The sequence below is a fragment of the Macaca nemestrina genome, chromosome 6, assembly GCF_043159975.1.
Source record: "Macaca nemestrina isolate mMacNem1 chromosome 6, mMacNem.hap1, whole genome shotgun sequence".
Taxonomy (NCBI): domain Eukaryota; kingdom Metazoa; phylum Chordata; class Mammalia; order Primates; family Cercopithecidae; genus Macaca; species Macaca nemestrina.
In genome coordinates this window covers 71,555,961-71,576,227 of record NC_092130.1, presented here as the reverse complement: position 1 = coordinate 71,576,227, position 20,267 = coordinate 71,555,961, and the positions used below count along the sequence as shown (strand labels likewise).

The window sequence follows — 20,267 nt, the reverse complement described above, 5'->3', positions numbered from 1 at the left end:
TGTTTTTGTTTTGTTCCCTTAGCTGGAAATTTAAATGAAAAAAAAAAATTATAAGTTGAAAAGTGTTTGGAAGTGAATATCTGCCTCCAGAGAGTTGGGTATTTAAATCTTGAACAACTGAAAAGGCTCAAGGAAGAGATTTTTTTGAAGGTTTATTTGTCAGCTTCTTGTTCTTTCTTCTGTATAAGATTAAAATCAACAAATATTTATTGAAGTTTTACATATGCAAAACACATTACCTGATGCTTAGGGATATAGAGATGAGCAGGCCACAGTTCTTGCCTTCCTGATCTAACAATATACTTTAATTAGTAAGTCAAATGCACACATGTTTATCATACACACTGATACAAAATGACAGAAAAAAAAAGTCATCCTTTGGTAGACCCTATCTCCTTGCTTAGTTGTTTTAGTGCCTTCCAAATGACTAAATTCAATTTTCTTTCACTGAAAATTGCGTAGGGTAATTCTTCAATGTTAGAGTTGCTGTGAACTATGTGTAGGGTTGAAGAATGGTGTAGTAATGAAAGAGAGTTAGAAAAGAAGTAAATGGTTGGTTATCTCTCAGGTGGAGATAAAGTTCACAAATAAGTAGTGAAGTATGAGAAAAGGAACTTGGGCCAATTTAATGCAGGTTCTTGCATTGTAGTTACTTTATCTGTAATTACATAAATTAGCACATAAGCTCTTAGGTTTAGCATATTTTGAAATGTAAATTGATGTGAAAAATTATTATGAGCATTTTTCAGGTTATGGTGCAAGAGGAAGCCTGTATATTACATCAATTAACCCGTTTATGCCAGAGGTTGCAAATTTTTTTGTGTGAACATTTTTTGTGTGTGAAAAATCAGACCTTAGCAATAACCTTGAGCAGTAGGATATAAATAACTCCCATAAGCTTAGCATTCCAACAATGGAACACTAGTCATAAATGGGTTAATAAATGCCAAAGTAACTGTTAAAGGTAAAATGATAACTTTTAAAACAAAACATTTCGTTTATATACTACATTGCACTTTGCAAAGCAGTTTCATGTGCATTTGCTCACTTGTTCCTTACAGTATCCTGTAGAGTGAAGAAGTACAGGTTATATCCAGGGTTTATCTTTGACAGACAAGTGAGAATGGACCCAGAATCACAAAGCTAAGAGGTGGCAGATCTGGAACTTGAAGCTTGAAGTCTGACTAACCCTGCACTCCCTGTGAGAGGAATGTAGTGATTTGAAGAATGTACCCTTAAAATTCCTGTGTACCCAGAATCTCAGAATGTGACCTTATTTGGAAATAGGGTCTTTGCAGATGTAATTAGTCAAGGATCTCAAGATGAAATCATTCTGGATTTAGAGTAGGCCCTAAATCCAATGACTGGAGTCCTTGTAAGAAGATGAGAGAAAGGACACAGAGAGACACACAGAAGGCCTTGTGAAGACAGAAGCAGAGATTGGCATTGTTTTCTTTGAAGGGCTCCCTGGTGCCATAACAGATTTAGTACAACTAGCTATCACTGTGTTAGATTATTCTGTTTACATACAAATATTTCAGGTTAGGGATAATATTTCTTGGGCTATTGACTTCCACAGCCTCTGAAATTAGAAGAGCAAATTTGTCTTTGCTGCCTTCCAGACTCTGCTTGACTTTTACTTCTCTTTGTGTGAAAATAAAGATAATTAGATAGTATATACTTGTGTGTAGGTAAGACTAAATTTTAGGTGATCCTCCGTATTCACATAAGATAAAGTGTTTTTAGTTAATTTGAATATGTAAACTTTTTAGTGTTGATAAAATAGTGAAATGTCTACTTAAATATTTGATTCATAAATTTACTTATCTCTAAAGTACGTACTATTGATTTAGAAATATTTCCTTTCCTACTTCCATTTATTAATAGACATTTTTAAACTGTTCACATGAATTTTCAAGAATAGTATCTTCATCATCACTGGAATATTTTTTTGAGACATATAATAGTTTCCCATGGTATGTTATTTGTACTTTGTAATATATTATTTTAGATTTAGAATTTAAAAATTCCAAGCATGATTATATCACCTCTGTTGAATCTCATGGAACATTCATGTAATATTAGGAGATTTTTTTCATTTTTCCTCCCCATTTGTATTAAAGGTGAATGTTAATGATCTCCACTGTCTTGCTTTAAAAGAATTATTTAGATAGGCTCATTTACATGAACAACATTCAGTACTTTTACTTATGAGATTATAATCCCAGAGATATTAACTAAATCTGTATTAAATTTTTCTGCCTCCCCTTTTCTTTAAATTGTGTCTGTCAGGTGATTTCTCTAATTATTTGAAACTAGCATTGCCTGAAACAGTTTAAATCTCATTTTTTTAACCTAAATGATATTTTCCTATTTAAAATAAAGTAATTGAGAGAATACCTCACAATAAGGGAGCTTGTGAGGATTAGTTTTTTATAAGTAATTATTGTGGAAAAGAAAAACAAACCATGCTTTATATTTATTTCAGCATATGCAGGATAAGCTTGTCTGTCTACACTTGTTGTTGACAGTGACCTATGGCATATTTTTACAGTATATCATTTTTAAGTAGGAAGCTGGTCTTTGCGATGGAATAGTTTTTTCCCTTTTGCATTTATTAGACCAGGCTAATAATTTTGATGACATTTTTGCTACCGATTGGAGGTCAAGAGAAGAAATGTAGATGTCTTTCAAGGTATAGAACCAGTTCAACTAAGTGTACAAAAAAGAGCAGAGGCCCAGAGAAGCAGGGAAGAACCAGACAGGTAGAGCATGTGAAGAAGTAGCAGACACTGGAAAGGAACATTAAAGAGTCAGGGGTTGATCAGAGTTCCATGTTATACAACCCAAAATTTATATGAGAATATTTTGACACAGAAAGTTATCAACTCTGGCCCTACATTTTGGACGTATCACATACATGTTTGAAAAAGTAATGCCTTATTCTAGATCATTTATAATTATTGTATGATAACAAATATAAATTGCTAATCTGTACATTTATATAATCCCCCCACTTTCCAGGTATGAAATAAGGTGGTACAGGAAACAAGCATCTGTACATTTTGATGTTACATTTCTTATGCTTATTGTTCTGAATCCTTTTTGAGATGGTATTTCTCTTGATAAAACTTTAAAATGCTGCAAAATTTTATTTTTGTTTTCAGCAAAGGTATATTTGATGAATACAGCCAGATAACCAGTCTTGTCACAGAGGAGATAGTGAATGTCCATAAAGAGATTCAAATGTCGGTTGAACAGATAGATCCTAGTACAGAATACAATAATTTCATAGATGTTCACAGGTATGACATGTTTATTCCTCTTTAAGGATTTATGACAGTATTATTTTTCATTCATATAATAGTTAACCACAGATAAAAATAAGAAATATTTAAGATCTTATTAAGACATATAATATTTCAGATTAATTTGCTTTTAATTTTAAAAGTTCTTTGTCAATGATAACTATATAATGTATAGTTTTTTATATGTAAAAATATGTTCGTTGTTAATCCATATTTAATCCTTGCTGAAATCCATATTCAATCCATGAAATTATGTTTTCTTTTTAACACTTATATAATAGTACCATAACTTTATATGTATATTAAACTTTATGATGCACCAAATACTTTTCCATGGCATCTTATTTTATACTTACTACAATTGTGACAAGAATAAAGCAGGTTAATACCTGAATTCTGCAAAAAAGGAAACTAAGTCTCAAGTTATACAATTTTGGAACCCAGGATTTAGTTGTGATTTATACTATCTGTGTTTACTTTGTTAACATAATTTTGGATAAAAACAAATATTCTGCCTTTGGTGTATATGAAGATGTATTATGATACTGTATTTACAATGACCAAAATTATTTGGCATGCTTTACTAGAACAACGGCTGATAAAGAACAAGAAATAGAGTTTGATACTTCCTTATTGGAAGAAAATGAAAATCTTCAGGCAAATGAGATCATGTGGAATAATTTAACAGCAGAAAGTTTGCAAGTAATGTAAGTATTTACAAAATATGAACAGCTTAAATACTAGTATTATTATTGCTTTATAGTTGTACTCTATCAGATTTAAAATTTCAATTGTTTTTACAAGTAATGAAAAGTAAATTTTGGGGGTCAGAGTGACATGTTTTGAGAAATATGTTAATTTTACTCATTTTCATCACTACTTTTGGTAATTCTGAATATCAAAGTTCCGTGTGATGTTACATTCATTTGCCCAATTATTGCTAGTATTTGACATTAGAATAATGCTTTATGCTTTTCCAAATTTATATATATTTTTAAATCTCATTTTATCCTCTCAATTTATTGGAAGAACCATTTTGGAAATTAGGTTGTTTACTGTTAGAGATAAGAGAGTTATTGATGTCAGAGCACTTAGTACAAAAAAATTGACTTTTAATTGAATTATTTTCTCTTGAAGCAGGATGTCTTCTGTTATAGGCTATTAAATCAGTTCCATCTTCACTTTGTTGTTTTTGTTGCATAAAATATTAAAGGAATTTTGAGAAATCTCAATGTGTTTTTAGTTCTTTTCAAACGTTAAAAGCAATTAGTAGTACATTTTTGAATTTAGAAAACATAAGGTGCTCTACTTCTAAATATTTAACTTATCTCCTGATTTCGTTTGGGAGCAACACAAGGAAATATATTTATTAACAAACATTGCATGTGTTTTTCTTTATGCCGGATTCACAGCTATAGGTGATTATGCACTCATTGCTCCTCAATGTTAGACATGTTATATCGTATCACCTGTTGGAATTTTACCTGAAATGGCTCAGCCAAATGTCCCTACCTAATATAATTAAACAATCTTCTTTCTGTTGTTCAGTAACATGGTAGTGGTACAGGTAATTAGCTAAGGTGGGAAACTCGGACTGGCTCTTGGAAAGGGTTTTGGAATCTTTTTTTTTTTTTTTTTTTTTTTTTCATTTTTTTTTTGAGTTGAAGTCTCACTTTGTTGCCCAGGCTGGAGTGCAGCAGTGCGATCTCGACTCACTGCAACCTCTGCCTCCCAGTTCAAACGATTCTCAGGCCTCAGCCTCCCGAGTCTCTGGGATTACAGGCATGTGCCACCATGCCTGGCTAATTTTTGTGTTTTTTGTAGAGATGGGGTTTGCCCTGCTGGCCAGGCTGATCTCAAATTCCTGACTTCAAGTGATTCACTTGCCTCGGCCTGCCAGAGTCCTGGGATTATAGGCGTGAGCCACTGTGCCCAGCCAGGTGTTTGGAATCTTTAAAGCTGGCTAGATAGGATTGAAGAAACTAACAAATATTTGTCCACGAATCATATGTTCAAGATGAAGGCTTAATAATTATGGTATACTGACTACTGATGAGAGCAGTGGAGGCATGGGAGTACTCTGCATTACAGAGTTTTGCCTAGCAGCCTTATTGGGATTTTTGAAGCTATTCCTAAGTTTTTCATGCCCTACACAGGAGTCGCACTTTGACTAGGTTTCTGACCATTGATATTTAAAATGTCAGCTATCTCTAAACCAGTAGTCCTTGCCCTGGGTGATTTTACACTCCAGGGGACATTTGACAGTATCTGGAGACATTAGCTATAGATGCTGCTAAACATTCTACAGTGCACAGGACAGCCTCCCAAACAAAGAATTACCTAGTGAAAATATCAGTAGTGTTGAGGTTGAGAGACTCTGTTCTAAACAATAGAGTTGAATGTATGGTACAAAATAGATAGCAGAGTTTCTCAATTCCTGTGTAGTGAGACATTCCGTTTCTCAATTCACATGCTGCTGGTGAAGGAATATGACGTAGATTATTCCTGTTTTTTTGTGTTATATTGCTCCCAAATAACTCACTAATTTATTCATCCAGTATATTTACTATATATCTAAGGTTGTAAGGGTTAATACCTTCAAGGAGGTTACATTGAAATTGATTAATATGTTTTAATAAACACCAAAAGAGTGAGTATGTAGATATTGGAATATAATGTGGTAAAATTAAAAATAGCTACCTGTTATAAGCTTATGTAAAATTAGAGATTTTGTGACCAAAGAAGAATTTGTTTTATAGCTCTCTAGGGTATAATGAGAGCAAAATTAGTTATGCTCATAAATCATTGTTTCTTAATTATAGTGGTGAAGCAGTAAACAAAAATGCAATAAATTAAAGGTAATAAATCTTTGATAATGTGATAGAAGTTTTAATTGCTCACATTTTACTGAGATAAAACTTTAGTTACATTTCATTGAACAGTATCTGTATTTAGGGTATGAGTTTAAGATTAGGGTTTCTTCAAGAATTTTATTCCCAGAGAATTATTCAGTATCTCTGTTGGCACTTTCAAATAAATATAAGGTAATTCCGTTAAAACTGTATGTATTTTTTGAGTGTAATATAAGACTTAGGAAAATCTTTCTTCCTTTTTTTTTTTTAACTTAGTAGTGCTTTAAGTTAAACATCTTTTCTTTCTTAAATGCATTAATATTGTTAATTTAGTTGTAGATTGTATTGTAATATTATTCTAATAGAAGTGAAAGAAACAAATGAACAGTTAGTTCCTGGAAAAAGAAATACAAATTACCAATAGTACTTGGAAAAGATATTCTTCATTGGCAATTAAATATAAATTAAAAAGAATTAGGCTATTTCACTTACCAGATTAGCAAAGATTAAATAATTGGATAATACCCAGTGTTATATAACATACAGATATATAAGCGCTCTTATAGCATGTCTCTACATATGTAAAGTTGGTGTATAATTTGGCAAATTATGCTTGTGAAACTGGACAGATTACTTATCCCCTCTGTTATGGAAATCTAACACTATGACATGTACCTGATAAAGTTACCACTTTTACCCATCTGAATATGTACCAGAAAGCATTTTATTGTAGTCTCATTATTTATATATCAACAATATTTATCAAGGTCTAAATACATAGGAGAGTTAAACTCAGTTATTCGTAGGATTATCTCCTATTTATAGGAAAAATTTTTGGATGGTGTCTTACCATGTGGTCAAAGGCTGTTTCTCAGCTTCAGATAACTTCTAGTACTAGGCACCTGAGGCTGTGCACTTCCCATCACACATGCATTTAGGCTACATTATTTTTGGGCTTAAATCTGAGGTTGCTTTCTTTGTTTCTATTACATATAACATAATCTCTCTCCTTCCCTACCAACACCTGTCTCCCATCTGCCTCTTTTTTTTGCATCTACCTTCTTTGCCAAATGCTGAAAGGTTTTTTGCGCTTAATTTATTTTTAATCATCTATTTATTACAATTATATATGCAAATATTTCATCTCATCTAGTTACTATTTAAATGAATAATTTGGGACTCAGTAATTTTAGTTTATCAAATTACTTGAAAAATTAAAGTCTATACAATTTTGAATTGTATAAAGTCTATACAATTTAGAAGAATATATTTAAGTGTCTGTTTTGTGCTTTTTGTCATTATGGACAGATGAGTCGTCTAATGGTGACCTATTGCAAACTTAAATGGAGCTTTGAATCAACATGTCAGTAGGCGAAGTATGACAAATTAAAGATAGCAGGTTATTCCAAAATAATATAAGCATTAACTTGTCTGCAAAAGAAGGAATTTTGATTAATTTTAATAAAATGGTAAAGAATTAAGGTCCTATTTAGTTATTTTGTTGACTCTGTTTTCTGATTTCAAATGAGGTCTCTTTATTATAAGTTGTTATTGCCTGTCAGTAGTAGATATATTTGAATACCGTGATTATGTGAAATGTATAGTCTTATATTCTAAAGCACAATCTAGTCTCAGGCCTTAGGATTTCAAGTACATTTTAAAAAATTGAAAATCAGAACATATTTAGCTTTTCTAATAGAATATAAATAGGATCTCTTAATTGAAGAATGGTAATTCTCTATGTGGAAAAGTGATTCTCTTGGTTCTTATAGGGCATGAGTCAGCAAACTATAGCCCATGAGGCAAATCCAGCTAGTTGCCTATTTTTGTGCAGCCCATGAGCTAAGAATGCTGTTTGCATTTTAAATGGTTGGAAAAAAATCAAAGGAAGAATTATATTTTGTGACAAACAAAAATTATGTGATGTTTACGTATCAGAGTACATAAATAAAGTTTTATTGGAACACAGCCATGCTCATTCATTTACCTGCTGTCTGTGAGTGATTTCCTGCTACAGTGGCAGAGCCAGGCACTTGTGACAGAGACCATATGTGGCACACTCATCACTTCACACTGCTGCTTGGCACTATACAAATCACAGTGACACAGTTATAACTCAACAGCATTTCGAGTGCCACACATATCAATGTACTGTGGCATCTTATTTTTATTATCAGTTCATGCCTGTACTGTCAAAAGAAGAGGAGGAAATGGATTTAAAATGTGGCACTTTTAAGGCACAGCAGAGTGTGGATTATTTTGTTATTGAATTCGATGAAGAAACATTGTGTTTATTATGCCATTGCACCACGCCTGCTAAGCACTGAATATACTTAATTAAAATCTTATGCTCATGGATTGATATTGGTATTTGGCAGTACCGGTCTATGTACTGTACAAATACGAAAGACTTAAAATCTTATTAAATGTCTGCATTAATAGGTGAACATTTACAGTTGATTTTGATTGTAAACACTAACTTTGAACTGCAGTGATAGGGGAAGTATTATGGCCATCAAAAGATTTTCATTCTTCTCAGTAGGAGACTGGCATTACAATAACATGTACCCAATTATTACTATATTTTGAATTTGCCAACAAAATATTTGTGAATATTTGTTTTCTCTTTTGTTATATAAATACCTATATACTATGCTTGATTTTGCCTCTTGGTGGCAAAGTCTAAAATATTTGCTCCCTGTACTTTTATCAGAAAATGGTTGCTGACTCCTGTTATAGAGGATGATATCAATTTAACCCATCCAACTCTCTGAATCAACCTTGTACTGAATGGGGTGTCAAATACTCCACTATTCCTTCGTCTCTTACATAGAACCTTGCTTTTACCAAATCTGTTTTGAGCTGTTCTTGTTTACAGTATTAGCTCAAGTTTGATCTCTGGTTGAACATATACAATATTAGAATTTTCTCAGGCTGTGTTAGGGGAATACTTTCGGAGTGAGTTGGAAAGATTTGGAAAAATGTAAAATATTGAAGTCAGGTGACATGTTGGAAGGACTGTTTGATTAAGGGAAACAAAGTTGTAGGGAAGAAAGCAGATGGATTTTTTGGATTGGAGGTGGAGTAAGTGGGTATTAGGAGGTGACTATAACAGAAACTTGTAACTTTTGCTTGGTTGTAGAAGCCATCTTCTGTTCACTCTTGAGAAAAGCTCATAAAGGTTTGTGTCATGGTATAGAATGTCATCCATAAAAATCCTATGCTCTTGCAATTATATTTTAAGAAAGAGATGGCAAGAAATAGTTTATATTTTCAATTTATGTTGCAGCAATAGAGAAAAAGAGATGTCAGAAAAGTTACCTCAGGCAACTATAAATTCCATTTTTTAAATTAACTCAAATATCACACTTAAAGTTACAGCATTGCAAATTTCATGTAAGAAATAAAAGTTAAGATGAATTGTTTGTCAAGTCATAATTTTTTTGGAAGTTGGAAGTTTGGTCCCTTTAAGAGTGTTGTAAGATTTAGATCGTGACATCCAATGATTATGATATAAAAAGTGTTGGATAAGTGTTAGAAACTTTTTATTATCCATAATAAAGGTTTTAGGACTTTGTATCTCTTTTTTTTTTTTTTTTTTTTTTTTTTTTTTTTTTGAGATGGAGTCTTGGTCTCTCACCCAGGCTGAAGTGCAGTGTTACAACCTCTGCTCACCACAACCTCCGCCTCCCACTTTCAAGTGATTTTCCTGCCTCAGCTTTCTGAGTAGTTGGGACTATGGGCGTGCACCACCACGCTTGGCTAATTTTTTGTGTTTTTAGTAGAGATGAGGTTTCACCATGTTGGCCAGGCTGGTCTCGAACTACTGACATCAAGTGATCCACCCGCTGCAGCCTCCCAAAGTGCTGTGATTACAGGCGTGAGCCAATGTGCTGGGCTGCCTTTGTATTGTTTAATACAGTTAAATCTTTAAAAATTACCTAACTAAAGCATGCAGGTGATAAAATCTGTAAAATCTTACAAAAGGGTATACAATAAAAATTAAAATTTTCCTTTCTTCTTTTTGTTGACCACCATCACTACCTTCCAGGTTTAACTCATGAAAAAAGTGTATGTATTTTTCTAGAATGTGTATACAAGCATATACATGTGTATGAATTGTTTTCTTCTGTGTAAGTAGGAATTATTTTATGCATATTCCTTTGTGGCATCCTCTTTTTAAACATGTATTAAATCTTCTTAACGTGTACAGTGTTTTACTACTTGTATGTAACGTAATTTCTTTAGTTTTGTTATTTATTGATGGGCATTTAGGTTATTTCCAGTTTTTTCCATTGCCAGAGGTGGTGCTAGGTTTTGTGGGACTCCAAGCTTATAAAATTGGAGTGTAGGGAGCATCTTTAAGAAAATCTATACAAACTTACAAATACAAAATTAAGTATAGAGTCTTGGAAGGGATCATGCAAGTGAGGCACCTGAGAATTAAGCATCATTAGCATCACGATACATTTACCTTTGTTTATTGTGATTATACAATAAACATTCTTGTATTTACATCTTTGTACACTTTCTAAAGCGTATATGTAGGATAAATTCTAGAATGTGTAATTACTAAGACAGGATATTAGTTGCTAAGGGTGTGGATTTAGGATTTAAGCTGCCTGGGCTCTATTATCAGCTTTTCCCACTTACCAGCTCTGTGACCTTGGACAAGAGCCTTAACCTCTCTGCCTCAGTTTTTCATATGTAAATGGAGATCATAAGGGTGTTGTAAGAATTTTATAAATTTAAGTGCTTATTTATAAAGTACTTAAAACTATGCGTCGTACTCAATAAATGTTAAGTATTATGTCATTTTGTGAATTTTTTCCAGGCAGAGTCATTTTATGACTTTTAACTGCTTTGCATTTTAATATTATAATATTTAATTTAAAAATGTAAAGAATAAGCCATTTGAACTGTTACTATTTTTTATGTTATTTTATTTTATTTAAGTTTCAGATACAATGTGCAGTACGTGCAGGTTTGTTATATATAATGTGTGCCATGGTGGTTTGCTGCATCTATCGACCCATCACCAGCTATTGTCTCGCATGCATTAGCTGTATATCCTAATGCTCTCCCTTACCCTGCCAGCCCTCCCTTCAGAGGCCCCAGTGTGTGTTGTTCCCCTCCCTGTATCTATGTGTTCTCGTTTGAACTGTTACTATTATATTTGTATATGAAACGTAATAACATGATGGTGAATATTGTACTTTGAAATTTATGAACTATTCTTACATTTATTATGTCATCTATACATGAACTGTAATTACTCAAATGTTTTTCTCTTCACTTAATTTACACATTACAGGATTTGTTTTTTTTTTAAAGGGGATACTGATAAGAAAGAGTAAATACTTTTCACATATATATATATATATATATATATATATTTGAGATGAAGTCTTGCTCTGTTACCTGGGCTGGAGTGCAGTGGCATGATCTTGGGTCACTGCAACCTCTGCCTCTCAGATTAAAGCAATTCTCCTGCCTCAGCCTCCTGAGTAGCTGGGATTACAGGTGCCTGCCACCACACCCAGCTAATTTTTGTATTTGTAGTAGAGATGAGGTTTCAACATGTTGGCCAGGCTGGTGTCAAACTCCTGACCTCAAGTGATCCGCCCCCTGTCAACCTCCCAGAGTGCTGGGGTTCCAGGTGTGAGTCACTGCTCCTGGCCTCCCTGTATAATTTTATTCTTCTAAATCATTTGTCTTCTCTTATTTGATGTCTGTCTAGTAGAATGTAAATTTCCTGAGGGCAAACTTGTTTATTGTTGTATCCCTACTGTCTAGCAGAGTGTCTGACAGAAGGAATGTGCTTAATAAACACTTGTTTAAATGAATGACTGAAGATTTGAGAAGAGAGGTGAATGGAAAATTAACCAGGAAGAGAATGAGAATAAGGGAAATGTGCAGGGAAAAGAAGCAAAGGATAGAACAGAACAAAGTGATAAGGAGAGAAAAGGCTTTTTATTAAATTCAGGTTTGATGTAGCATGGTCAAGGCAGTGATAAGAAGCTGTTTGTTTTTTCTGTTCCCTCCAGACTTGGGTGACAGAAAGTGGTTGGGACAGATTCTGAGGTAGGGCTCTGTGTTCTGAACTTTCATTTGGATTAAATGAAATTATATGTAAGGCAGAGTTTGATAAATGGCAAAACATTATGTGTTATTTACTTACTTATTTATAATTATTTAATAAGGAAGTTGGAGCCAGTGGTTGAAATGTAGCTTTCTTGAGAATGATCTTGAATCTTAATACAGTAATTCTTCTTTATCTAACAGTCAGAATATGAACTATTCCATGTAAGCGAATTCTCTCAATAACTGAAGCTTGTATCTCCATGATACTCAAAAACATAATTTTACTAGATTTGATACAAATCTTTTATGAATATATATATATGATTAAAGAAAAATGTTCAATCTGATCTTTCCCTGATGACTCTCAATCATTATTATAAGTATTATTGCTTTTATTTTGCTTTAATATCAAATGCCGTCAGAGACTTACTGAAATTTATTATGTTGTTTCACTCTAAATAAAAATGAAACAATCTTTATTGCCGTATTTAGCATTCTTCTGATTATGTACGATAGTTTTTCTGCCTCTCTTTATATTACTTATTATTTAATGATTCTAAAAAATCTATTCGTGTTATAAGAGATTCAAACAATGTTGATATATATGGAGTAAACTATGAAAGACTTCTTTGGACTTAAATCACTCCCTACTCCAATCCCACACCTCTTGAGAGTTTGGATAAAACTTTGGTTTGTAGTTGTCTGTTTCTTATCCTATATACTCATATATAAACACATACCACATAAATACATACATATTGTATTAGTCTGTTTGCACTGTATTAGTCTGTTTTCATGCTGTTGATAAAGACTTCTGAGCCTAGGAAGGAAAAGAGGATTTAATGGACTTACAGTTCCACATAGCTGGAGAGGCCTCACAATCATAGTAGAAGGCAAGGAGGAGTCAGTCACATTTTACATGGATGGCAGCAGGCAAAAACAGTTTCTGCAGGGGAACTCTTCGTTTTAAAACCATCAGATCTCATGAGATTTATTCACTATTGTGAGACGAGCATGAGCAAGACCTGTCCCCATGATTCAGTTACCTCCCACTGGGTTCCTCTGGCAACTTGTGGGAATTGTGGGAGTTATAATTTGCGATGAGATTTGGGTGGGGACATAGCCAAACCACATCACACTGTCATACAAATTACCATAGGCTGGATGGCTGAAACAACAGAAATTTACTTCTCATAGATATGGAGGCTGGGAAGTCCAAGATCAAGATGTCAATTGATTTGGGTTACTTGTGAGGGCTCTTTTCCTGACTTGTAGATAGGTAATTCTTGCTGTGTCCTCAGGTGACCTCTTCTTTGTGTACGTGAGGAGAGAGAGAGGAGAGGTAGTGAGTTCTGTGCTGTTTCTTCTTCTAAGGGCTCTAATCCCATCATGAGGGTCCCACCTTCATGACTTCATCTATTCCTAATTACCTCCTAGAGGCTTCATCTCCAGATACCATTATATTGGGGGTTAGGGCCCCAATAGATGAATTTTGGGGTCACAATTCAGTTCATGGAACATATGCATGTATATGTATTTTAATATAATTAGAACAATGCTATATGTATTCTGCTACATCTTGCCTTTTAATTTAAAATTATATCTTAGAAAAACCTTATATATGTGTGCCTAATTCTTTTTTAGTGACTGTATGCTATACTAGGGCATTCAAAGATTTTGTAGTTTTTTGCTTTATAATCAATATTGCAACAAATATTTTTGTATGGACAGACTTTGTGCATATTGTACAAGTGTTTTGGTACGACACATTTTTAGATGGTCAAATAATTTTCTAATTTAAAATTTGAGAGACAGTTCCAAGATGACCCCTGAAAAATTTGTGCCAATTTTTTCACGTCAGTGTTGTATAATTGTTTCCATTTAAAAAAAATTGTTATTACTGGATATTCCAAGTATTTTTCATGCTTGTCAATTTTAGTAGGTGAAAAATAACTTATTATATAGTCAGTCAAGTTGTAATAATGTCATATGCTTATTGATCATTTAATTTTTTCATGGTGAACTTCTGTTGTGATTTTTTGTCCATTTTCATGTTAGTTTGTCTTTTTTCTAAGAGTTTTTCTGCACGAAAAGGGCTCTTGTAATTTGCGCTGCATATATTTCTTCAGTCTGAATTTTGCTTTTGACTTTATGACCTCTTTAAGTTCAAATAAATTTACATTTGTATAGAGTTAAATTATTTAATATTTTCTGTTTTATCTTTTGGGTTTCATATCTTGCTTTGAAAAGCTGAAGATAAAAATTTTAAAGTGGTATGATAACCATGTATGTTTTTGTGGTAGAAATATTTCCATTAAGGACTCAATGCATTTTATGCAAACATAAATTATCTGGTTTGTGAGTGCATATTAATGTATGTGTTAAATTGTCTTCAATTCTATACAGAAAATACTCCTAAAGTATTATTACAATATGTGAAAATAGAAATAGCTTACCATGAATTTAAAATGACAAATAACTGAGCCTAACTTTCATTTCTTTAAAATAATAGTATGTATCTCAGAAGACTGTTGTGAAGAGGAAATGAGATAGCATCTGCAAATAATACTACTTATCATTTACTCAGTGTCTACCAAAGTTGTTTTCTTCTCTTTTCTTTACCTACTTCTCTTTTTCTTTTTGGTGAAATAAGATTCTAGACCAGTATTGCCCAAGTACTTACTGTGATTATTGAAATATTCTTTTTTCCACCATCCAGTAAGGTAGCCAGTAACTACATTTCTGTTTAGCATCTGAAATGAGCTGAAATTTTACTTTAGTTTAAATCAAATTATATGTGGCTACTGTTTTGGACATTGCCACATAAGATGTATGAGTACTTTTTTGATATGTATAAAGTGAACATAATTTGTTGATTGATATTGAGAATACTGTTTATTCTAGGTTGAAAACCTTAGCAGAAGAACTTATGCAAACACAGCAGATGCTTTTAAACAAGGAGGAGGCTGTTTTGGAGTTAGAGAAGAGAATTGAAGAATCTTCTGAGACTTGTGAGAAGAAATCTGAGTGAGTAAAAGAAACAATTTGAAGGAAGAATGTTTAATTGTAGTTTTACAAAAATATTTTAGTTACATGGCAGTATGGACATAACATTTCTAGAAGCAGAAACTTTCATTTTAAGTGTAAAATTTTGTATAGTTAATTTCTAGGATTCTGGAAAAATGATTCTGTGGTTTTAAAAAATATAGTGTCCTTGGGAAAAATGATTTTGTCTTTTTGTAAATGTAGCATCCTGATCATATGTCTTAATGTTTTACCAGTTTGAACTATTTTTCGAAAATTCATTGTTAAAGCTGTCTTTACTTTCCTATATCCATTTTCACCAGACCCATTGCGAATTCCCGTTAAGAAAGTGGCAGACCAATATTACCTATAAATAGGCTCTACTGTGTTAAAAGGAAGCAGACTGATTAGAAAACAGATAAAAATCACTCAGTGATTAGCTGTGCTGTTTTGTCTTGCTAATTTCTGAATTTGTAAATATCTTCCTAGGTCCACAGACTTTACTTGTGTTGGTATACTCTTCTTTTACTGACTTCATTAGGCTTTCTACTGCTTAAGAATTTAAATTTTTTTTTTTTATTATTATTATACTTTAAGTTCTAGGGTACATGTGCATAACGTGCAGGTTTGTTACATATGTATACTTGTGTCATGTTGCTGTGCTGCACCCATCAACTCGTCAGCACCCATCAACTCGTCATTTACATGAGGTATAACTCCGAATGCAATCCTTCCCCCTCCCCCCTCCCCGTGATAGGCCCCGGTGTGTGATGTTCCCCTTCCCGAGTCCAAGTGATCTCATTGTTCAGTTCCCACCTATAAGTGAGAACATGCGGTGTTTGGTTTTCTGTTCTTGTGATAGTTTGCTAAGAATGATGGTTTCCAGCTGCATCCATGTCCCTACAAAGGACACAAACTCATCCTTTTTTTGGCTGCATAGTATTCCATGGTGTATATGTGCCACATTTTCTTAATCCAGTCTGTCACTGATGGACATTTGGGTTGATTCCAAGTCTTTGCTATTGTGAATAGTGCCGCAATAAACATACGTGTGCTTGTGTCTTTATAGCAGCATGATTTATAATCCTTTGGGTATATACCCAGTAATGGGATGGCTGGGTCATATGGTACATCTAGTTCTAGATCCTTGAGGAATCGCCATACTGTTTTCCATAATGGTTGAACTAGTTTACAATCCCACCAACAGTGTAAAAGTGTTCCTATTTCTCCACATCCTCTCCAGCACCTGTTGTTTCCTGACTTTTTAATGATTGCCATTCTAACTGGTGTGAGATGGTATCTCGTTGTGGTTTTGATTTGCATTTCTCTGATGGCCAGTGATGATGAGCATTTTTTCATGTGTCTGTTGGCTGTATGAATGTCTTCTTTTGAGAAGTGTCTGTTCATATCCTTTGCCCACTTTTTGATGGGGTTGTTTGTTTTTTTCTTGTAAATTTGTTTGAGTTCTTTGTAGGTTCTGGATATTAGCCCTTTGTCAGATGAGTAGATTGCAAAAATTGTCTCCCATTCTGTAGGTTGTCTGTTCACTCTGATGGTAGTTTCTTTTGCTGTGCAGAAGCTCTTTAGTTTAATTAGATCTAATTTGTCAATTTTGGCTTTTGCTGCCGTTGCTTTTGGTGTTTTAGACATGAAGTCTTTGCCCATGCCTATGTCCTGAATGGTACTACCTAGGTTTTCCTCTAGGGTTTTTATGGTATTAGGTCTAACATTTAAGTCTCTAATCCATCTTGAATTAATTTTCGTATAAGGAGTAAGGAAAGGATCCAGTTTCAGCTTTCTACTTATGGCTAGCCAATTTTCCCAGCACCATTTATTAAATAGGGAATCCTTTCCCCATTTCTTGTTTTTGTCAGGTTTGTCAAAGATCAGATGGCTGTAGATGTGTGGTATTATTTTTAATCTAAACTTCAAGTTTCTAATCTGCCTTTATTAATTGCATCTACAACAGTGGTTGCTGGTGTGGTTTTTCTAATCCTGACTAGACTTTACATATTTCTTGCTATTATACTCTCACATATTCTTTGATTTATCTAGACTCTCAAGGAATTCGTGATATATAGGATTTCTCTGGTTTGTACCTGCTCTTTCTGCACAACTTTTCATATATCCTTCACTTATTTCAGATCTCTGATTACTTATCTCCCTCATCATAGTGAGCAGATGGACATCCACATCCCTGAAAGAAATTAGAAACATTGAACGACATTTTTCTTCTTTTCTGAGATTAGAGTTGCAAACCTACCCAAATTTGTACTCATTCTCTTTCCTTACTTCAGTAGAGGAACTGTTCTTTGTCCTAAGTTCATTTCTTATGCATTTTTTTTTTTTTGGTATTTTATTATTTCTACTTTCACAGATTTTACATAATTTATATATTATGTTCACCTTTCCTTCCCAACTGGGTCCTTGTGCTCACTTTTTAAATATACTTAAATGTTGACTTTGAAAAGCAATCTCCACTTCCCTACCCACCCCAGATAATCCTTCTTAAATCTCCATATTTTTTCCCAAGTACTATCTTTGCTTTCTGTCTTCTTAGTTCAAACTTGTTCCAAGAGTAATTATGCTCACTCATTTCCTCAGTTCCCACTTAGTTTTCAAAGTCTGGCTTTTTGCCCTATCGCTATGGAAATGGGTAGCTCTAAGATCACAATGACGTCTACATTGCTAGCTAAATTTAGAAACTATCTTACTTGACCTATTAATAGTATCTGAATTTAGTGACTTCATTTGTTTTCTTTTCCCTTGGCCTTTGGAACTCAAAATTCCAGATATTACTCCTCTCTTTCTGGCCACTCCATTGCAAACCCATTCTCCTCCACTCAGCCAATCCATTTTAGAGTTATGGAAGGCATGGCCCTCGGCTCTCTCACTCCTCTCCCTGAACTTTTTCCCTAAGTGATCTCCTGAAATGACCCATTTATTACTGTCTCTCAGATTTATTTTCTGAACTCTGTGGCCATGTAACAAATTGCCTCCTTGACATGCGTTTTTGAATGTCTTAGAAGTATCCTAAATTCCCCATGTCCAAAGGCTGAATTAAAAATCTCCATACAACCCAACCACATTCAGCCTAACCTAGTTCAGTCTTAGTATTCTTTATTTCAGTGAATGGCAACATCATCTATTCTATTATACCACATCAAATTTTAGAGGGCTACTTTTCTCATTTATACTATAGCTGTTATTATAACTTGGTGTTAAATTTTTGTCTTAGTCAGTTTGGTCTGCTGTAACAATGTACCATAGGCTAGATTGCTTAATAAAGAGCAGAATTTATTTCTCACAGTTCTGGAGGCTGTAAGTATGAAATCAGGGTGCCAGCATGATTGGGTTCTTGTGAGGACCCTCTTCCAGACTGCAGACTGCTATCTTCTCATTGTATCCTCACATGGCAGAAAGAGGGTAAGAGCTCCCCGGGATCTCTTTTATAATGGCACTAATCCCATTGATAAGGGCTCTATCTTCATGACTTAATTACCTTCCAAAGGCCCCCACCTCCTAATACCATTGTGTTAGGGGTTTTCAACATTTGAATTTTGGTAGCATACAAACATTCAGTCCATTGAAACATTAAATGGGAATCAATGAGCCCTTTAAAGGCGAGAACAGAAATATTTGAGTTACTCTGATCATTCCTTTACGAAATCTGCAAATTTTTAGTATTGCATTAACAGAAGATTTTATTTGAATGATAAAATAAAACATCACCCATTGCACATATAAAACTAAACAAAAGAATTTTCTGTGTTTGTGGATAAATGTCTTCACATGTTTATAGATGACCAAGTGGTTCTACTTTTTATAATTTTGCAAAAGCACACACTATAAATTGACTCCTATTTTAAAATTTAGTGGATATAAAGAAAGAAAATTGAAAGTGCTAACCCTCTCACCAGAATGTCTGGCTGTAAGTTGTTGGAGGAGATGATCTTTAAGGGCTCCTTGATCTAGAAGTTATGAGATTATTTGAATTTTTACATATTTTCTTGACTCAAATTTTGCCTTTCTTTTTATCTACATAATGGATGTATAATCCATGTTCCTCTACCTGTTTATATTTATCAGGATATGAGAATGGATATGAGAGAGGAGCCTTGAAGGGTAGTGGATATATGGAAAGTAATATTTCTTGAGGTTTTACTTTGTGTCACATATTATGCTGGATATTTTACATATACACACATATAATATAAACATATATATAATGTATATAAACATATAATATATATATGTGTTAACTCATTGAATGTTATCTTTCTGTGCCTGTTGTATAGTAGCCTGTGTTTTATGTTCAGGTCTTTGAGAGTTTAGATAACTTACCTACAATCACATACATAGTAAATGGTAGAAAACACATGAATTGCTGACTCCATAGCTTTTGTCTTTTTGATCATATCATTTGCTTGATCTTATGATTTTAAGTACATTCTTTAGAGAATAAGTTAACAGGGGTAAGTATGCCAAGGTTTTCAGGGGATGAGACCCGTTTAACCGAACTCTTGTTAACCTTTGTTAGTGTGGAGTTTTTATTGTTAGAATCAAGGTATAATCTTGAAAATGTTAAGTATGTTTATATGACTAAAGAGTTACTGCTAAATTTCATGAAATGCGGATATTGGTAGGGTTGAAGTTTGCCTTTGAATTATATGTTAACATATTTTGCTAAACACATACTCTGAAAGGGATTCCAGGGCAAATGTTTGCATTTTAATTTCTTAATATTTCTTGAACATTTCCTTTTATTATGTACATGTGTGTATATCTACACATACATGTTTAAATATGCATATATAATTAAAAGCAATTTTTATCTACTTATAATAAACTTACATTATCTTTACTTCTCAACACTTTGTTAGTTTCATGTACTGTGTTACTTGAAAGTAAAAAAAAAGACTACATTTCTTCCCAAATGTCAAAAATAGTCTGTGTTAGATATTTGCATTCTTATTTTTAAATTAATGGAATTATATTG

General features: G+C 33.4%; 1 protein-coding gene across 24 annotated transcripts in view; it reads left to right on the top strand.

The window, feature by feature from the left end:
- Positions 1–20,267, top strand: part of LOC105471095 (FER tyrosine kinase) — a 692,543-nt gene that overhangs the window by 371,062 nt on the left and 301,214 nt on the right. For all 24 annotated transcript variants that reach the window (XR_011624806.1, XR_011624809.1, XR_011624807.1 and 21 more), the window contains 3 exons: positions 3,168–3,305; positions 3,896–4,015; positions 15,149–15,271. Coding sequence is in view for 20 of the 24 variants with exons in the window: in XM_011723459.3 (XP_011721761.2) it covers positions 3,168–3,305; positions 3,896–4,015; positions 15,149–15,271 (381 nt within the window). In the remaining 4 variants the exon portion in view is untranslated. The remainder of the gene's footprint in view (positions 1–3,167; positions 3,306–3,895; positions 4,016–15,148; positions 15,272–20,267) is intronic.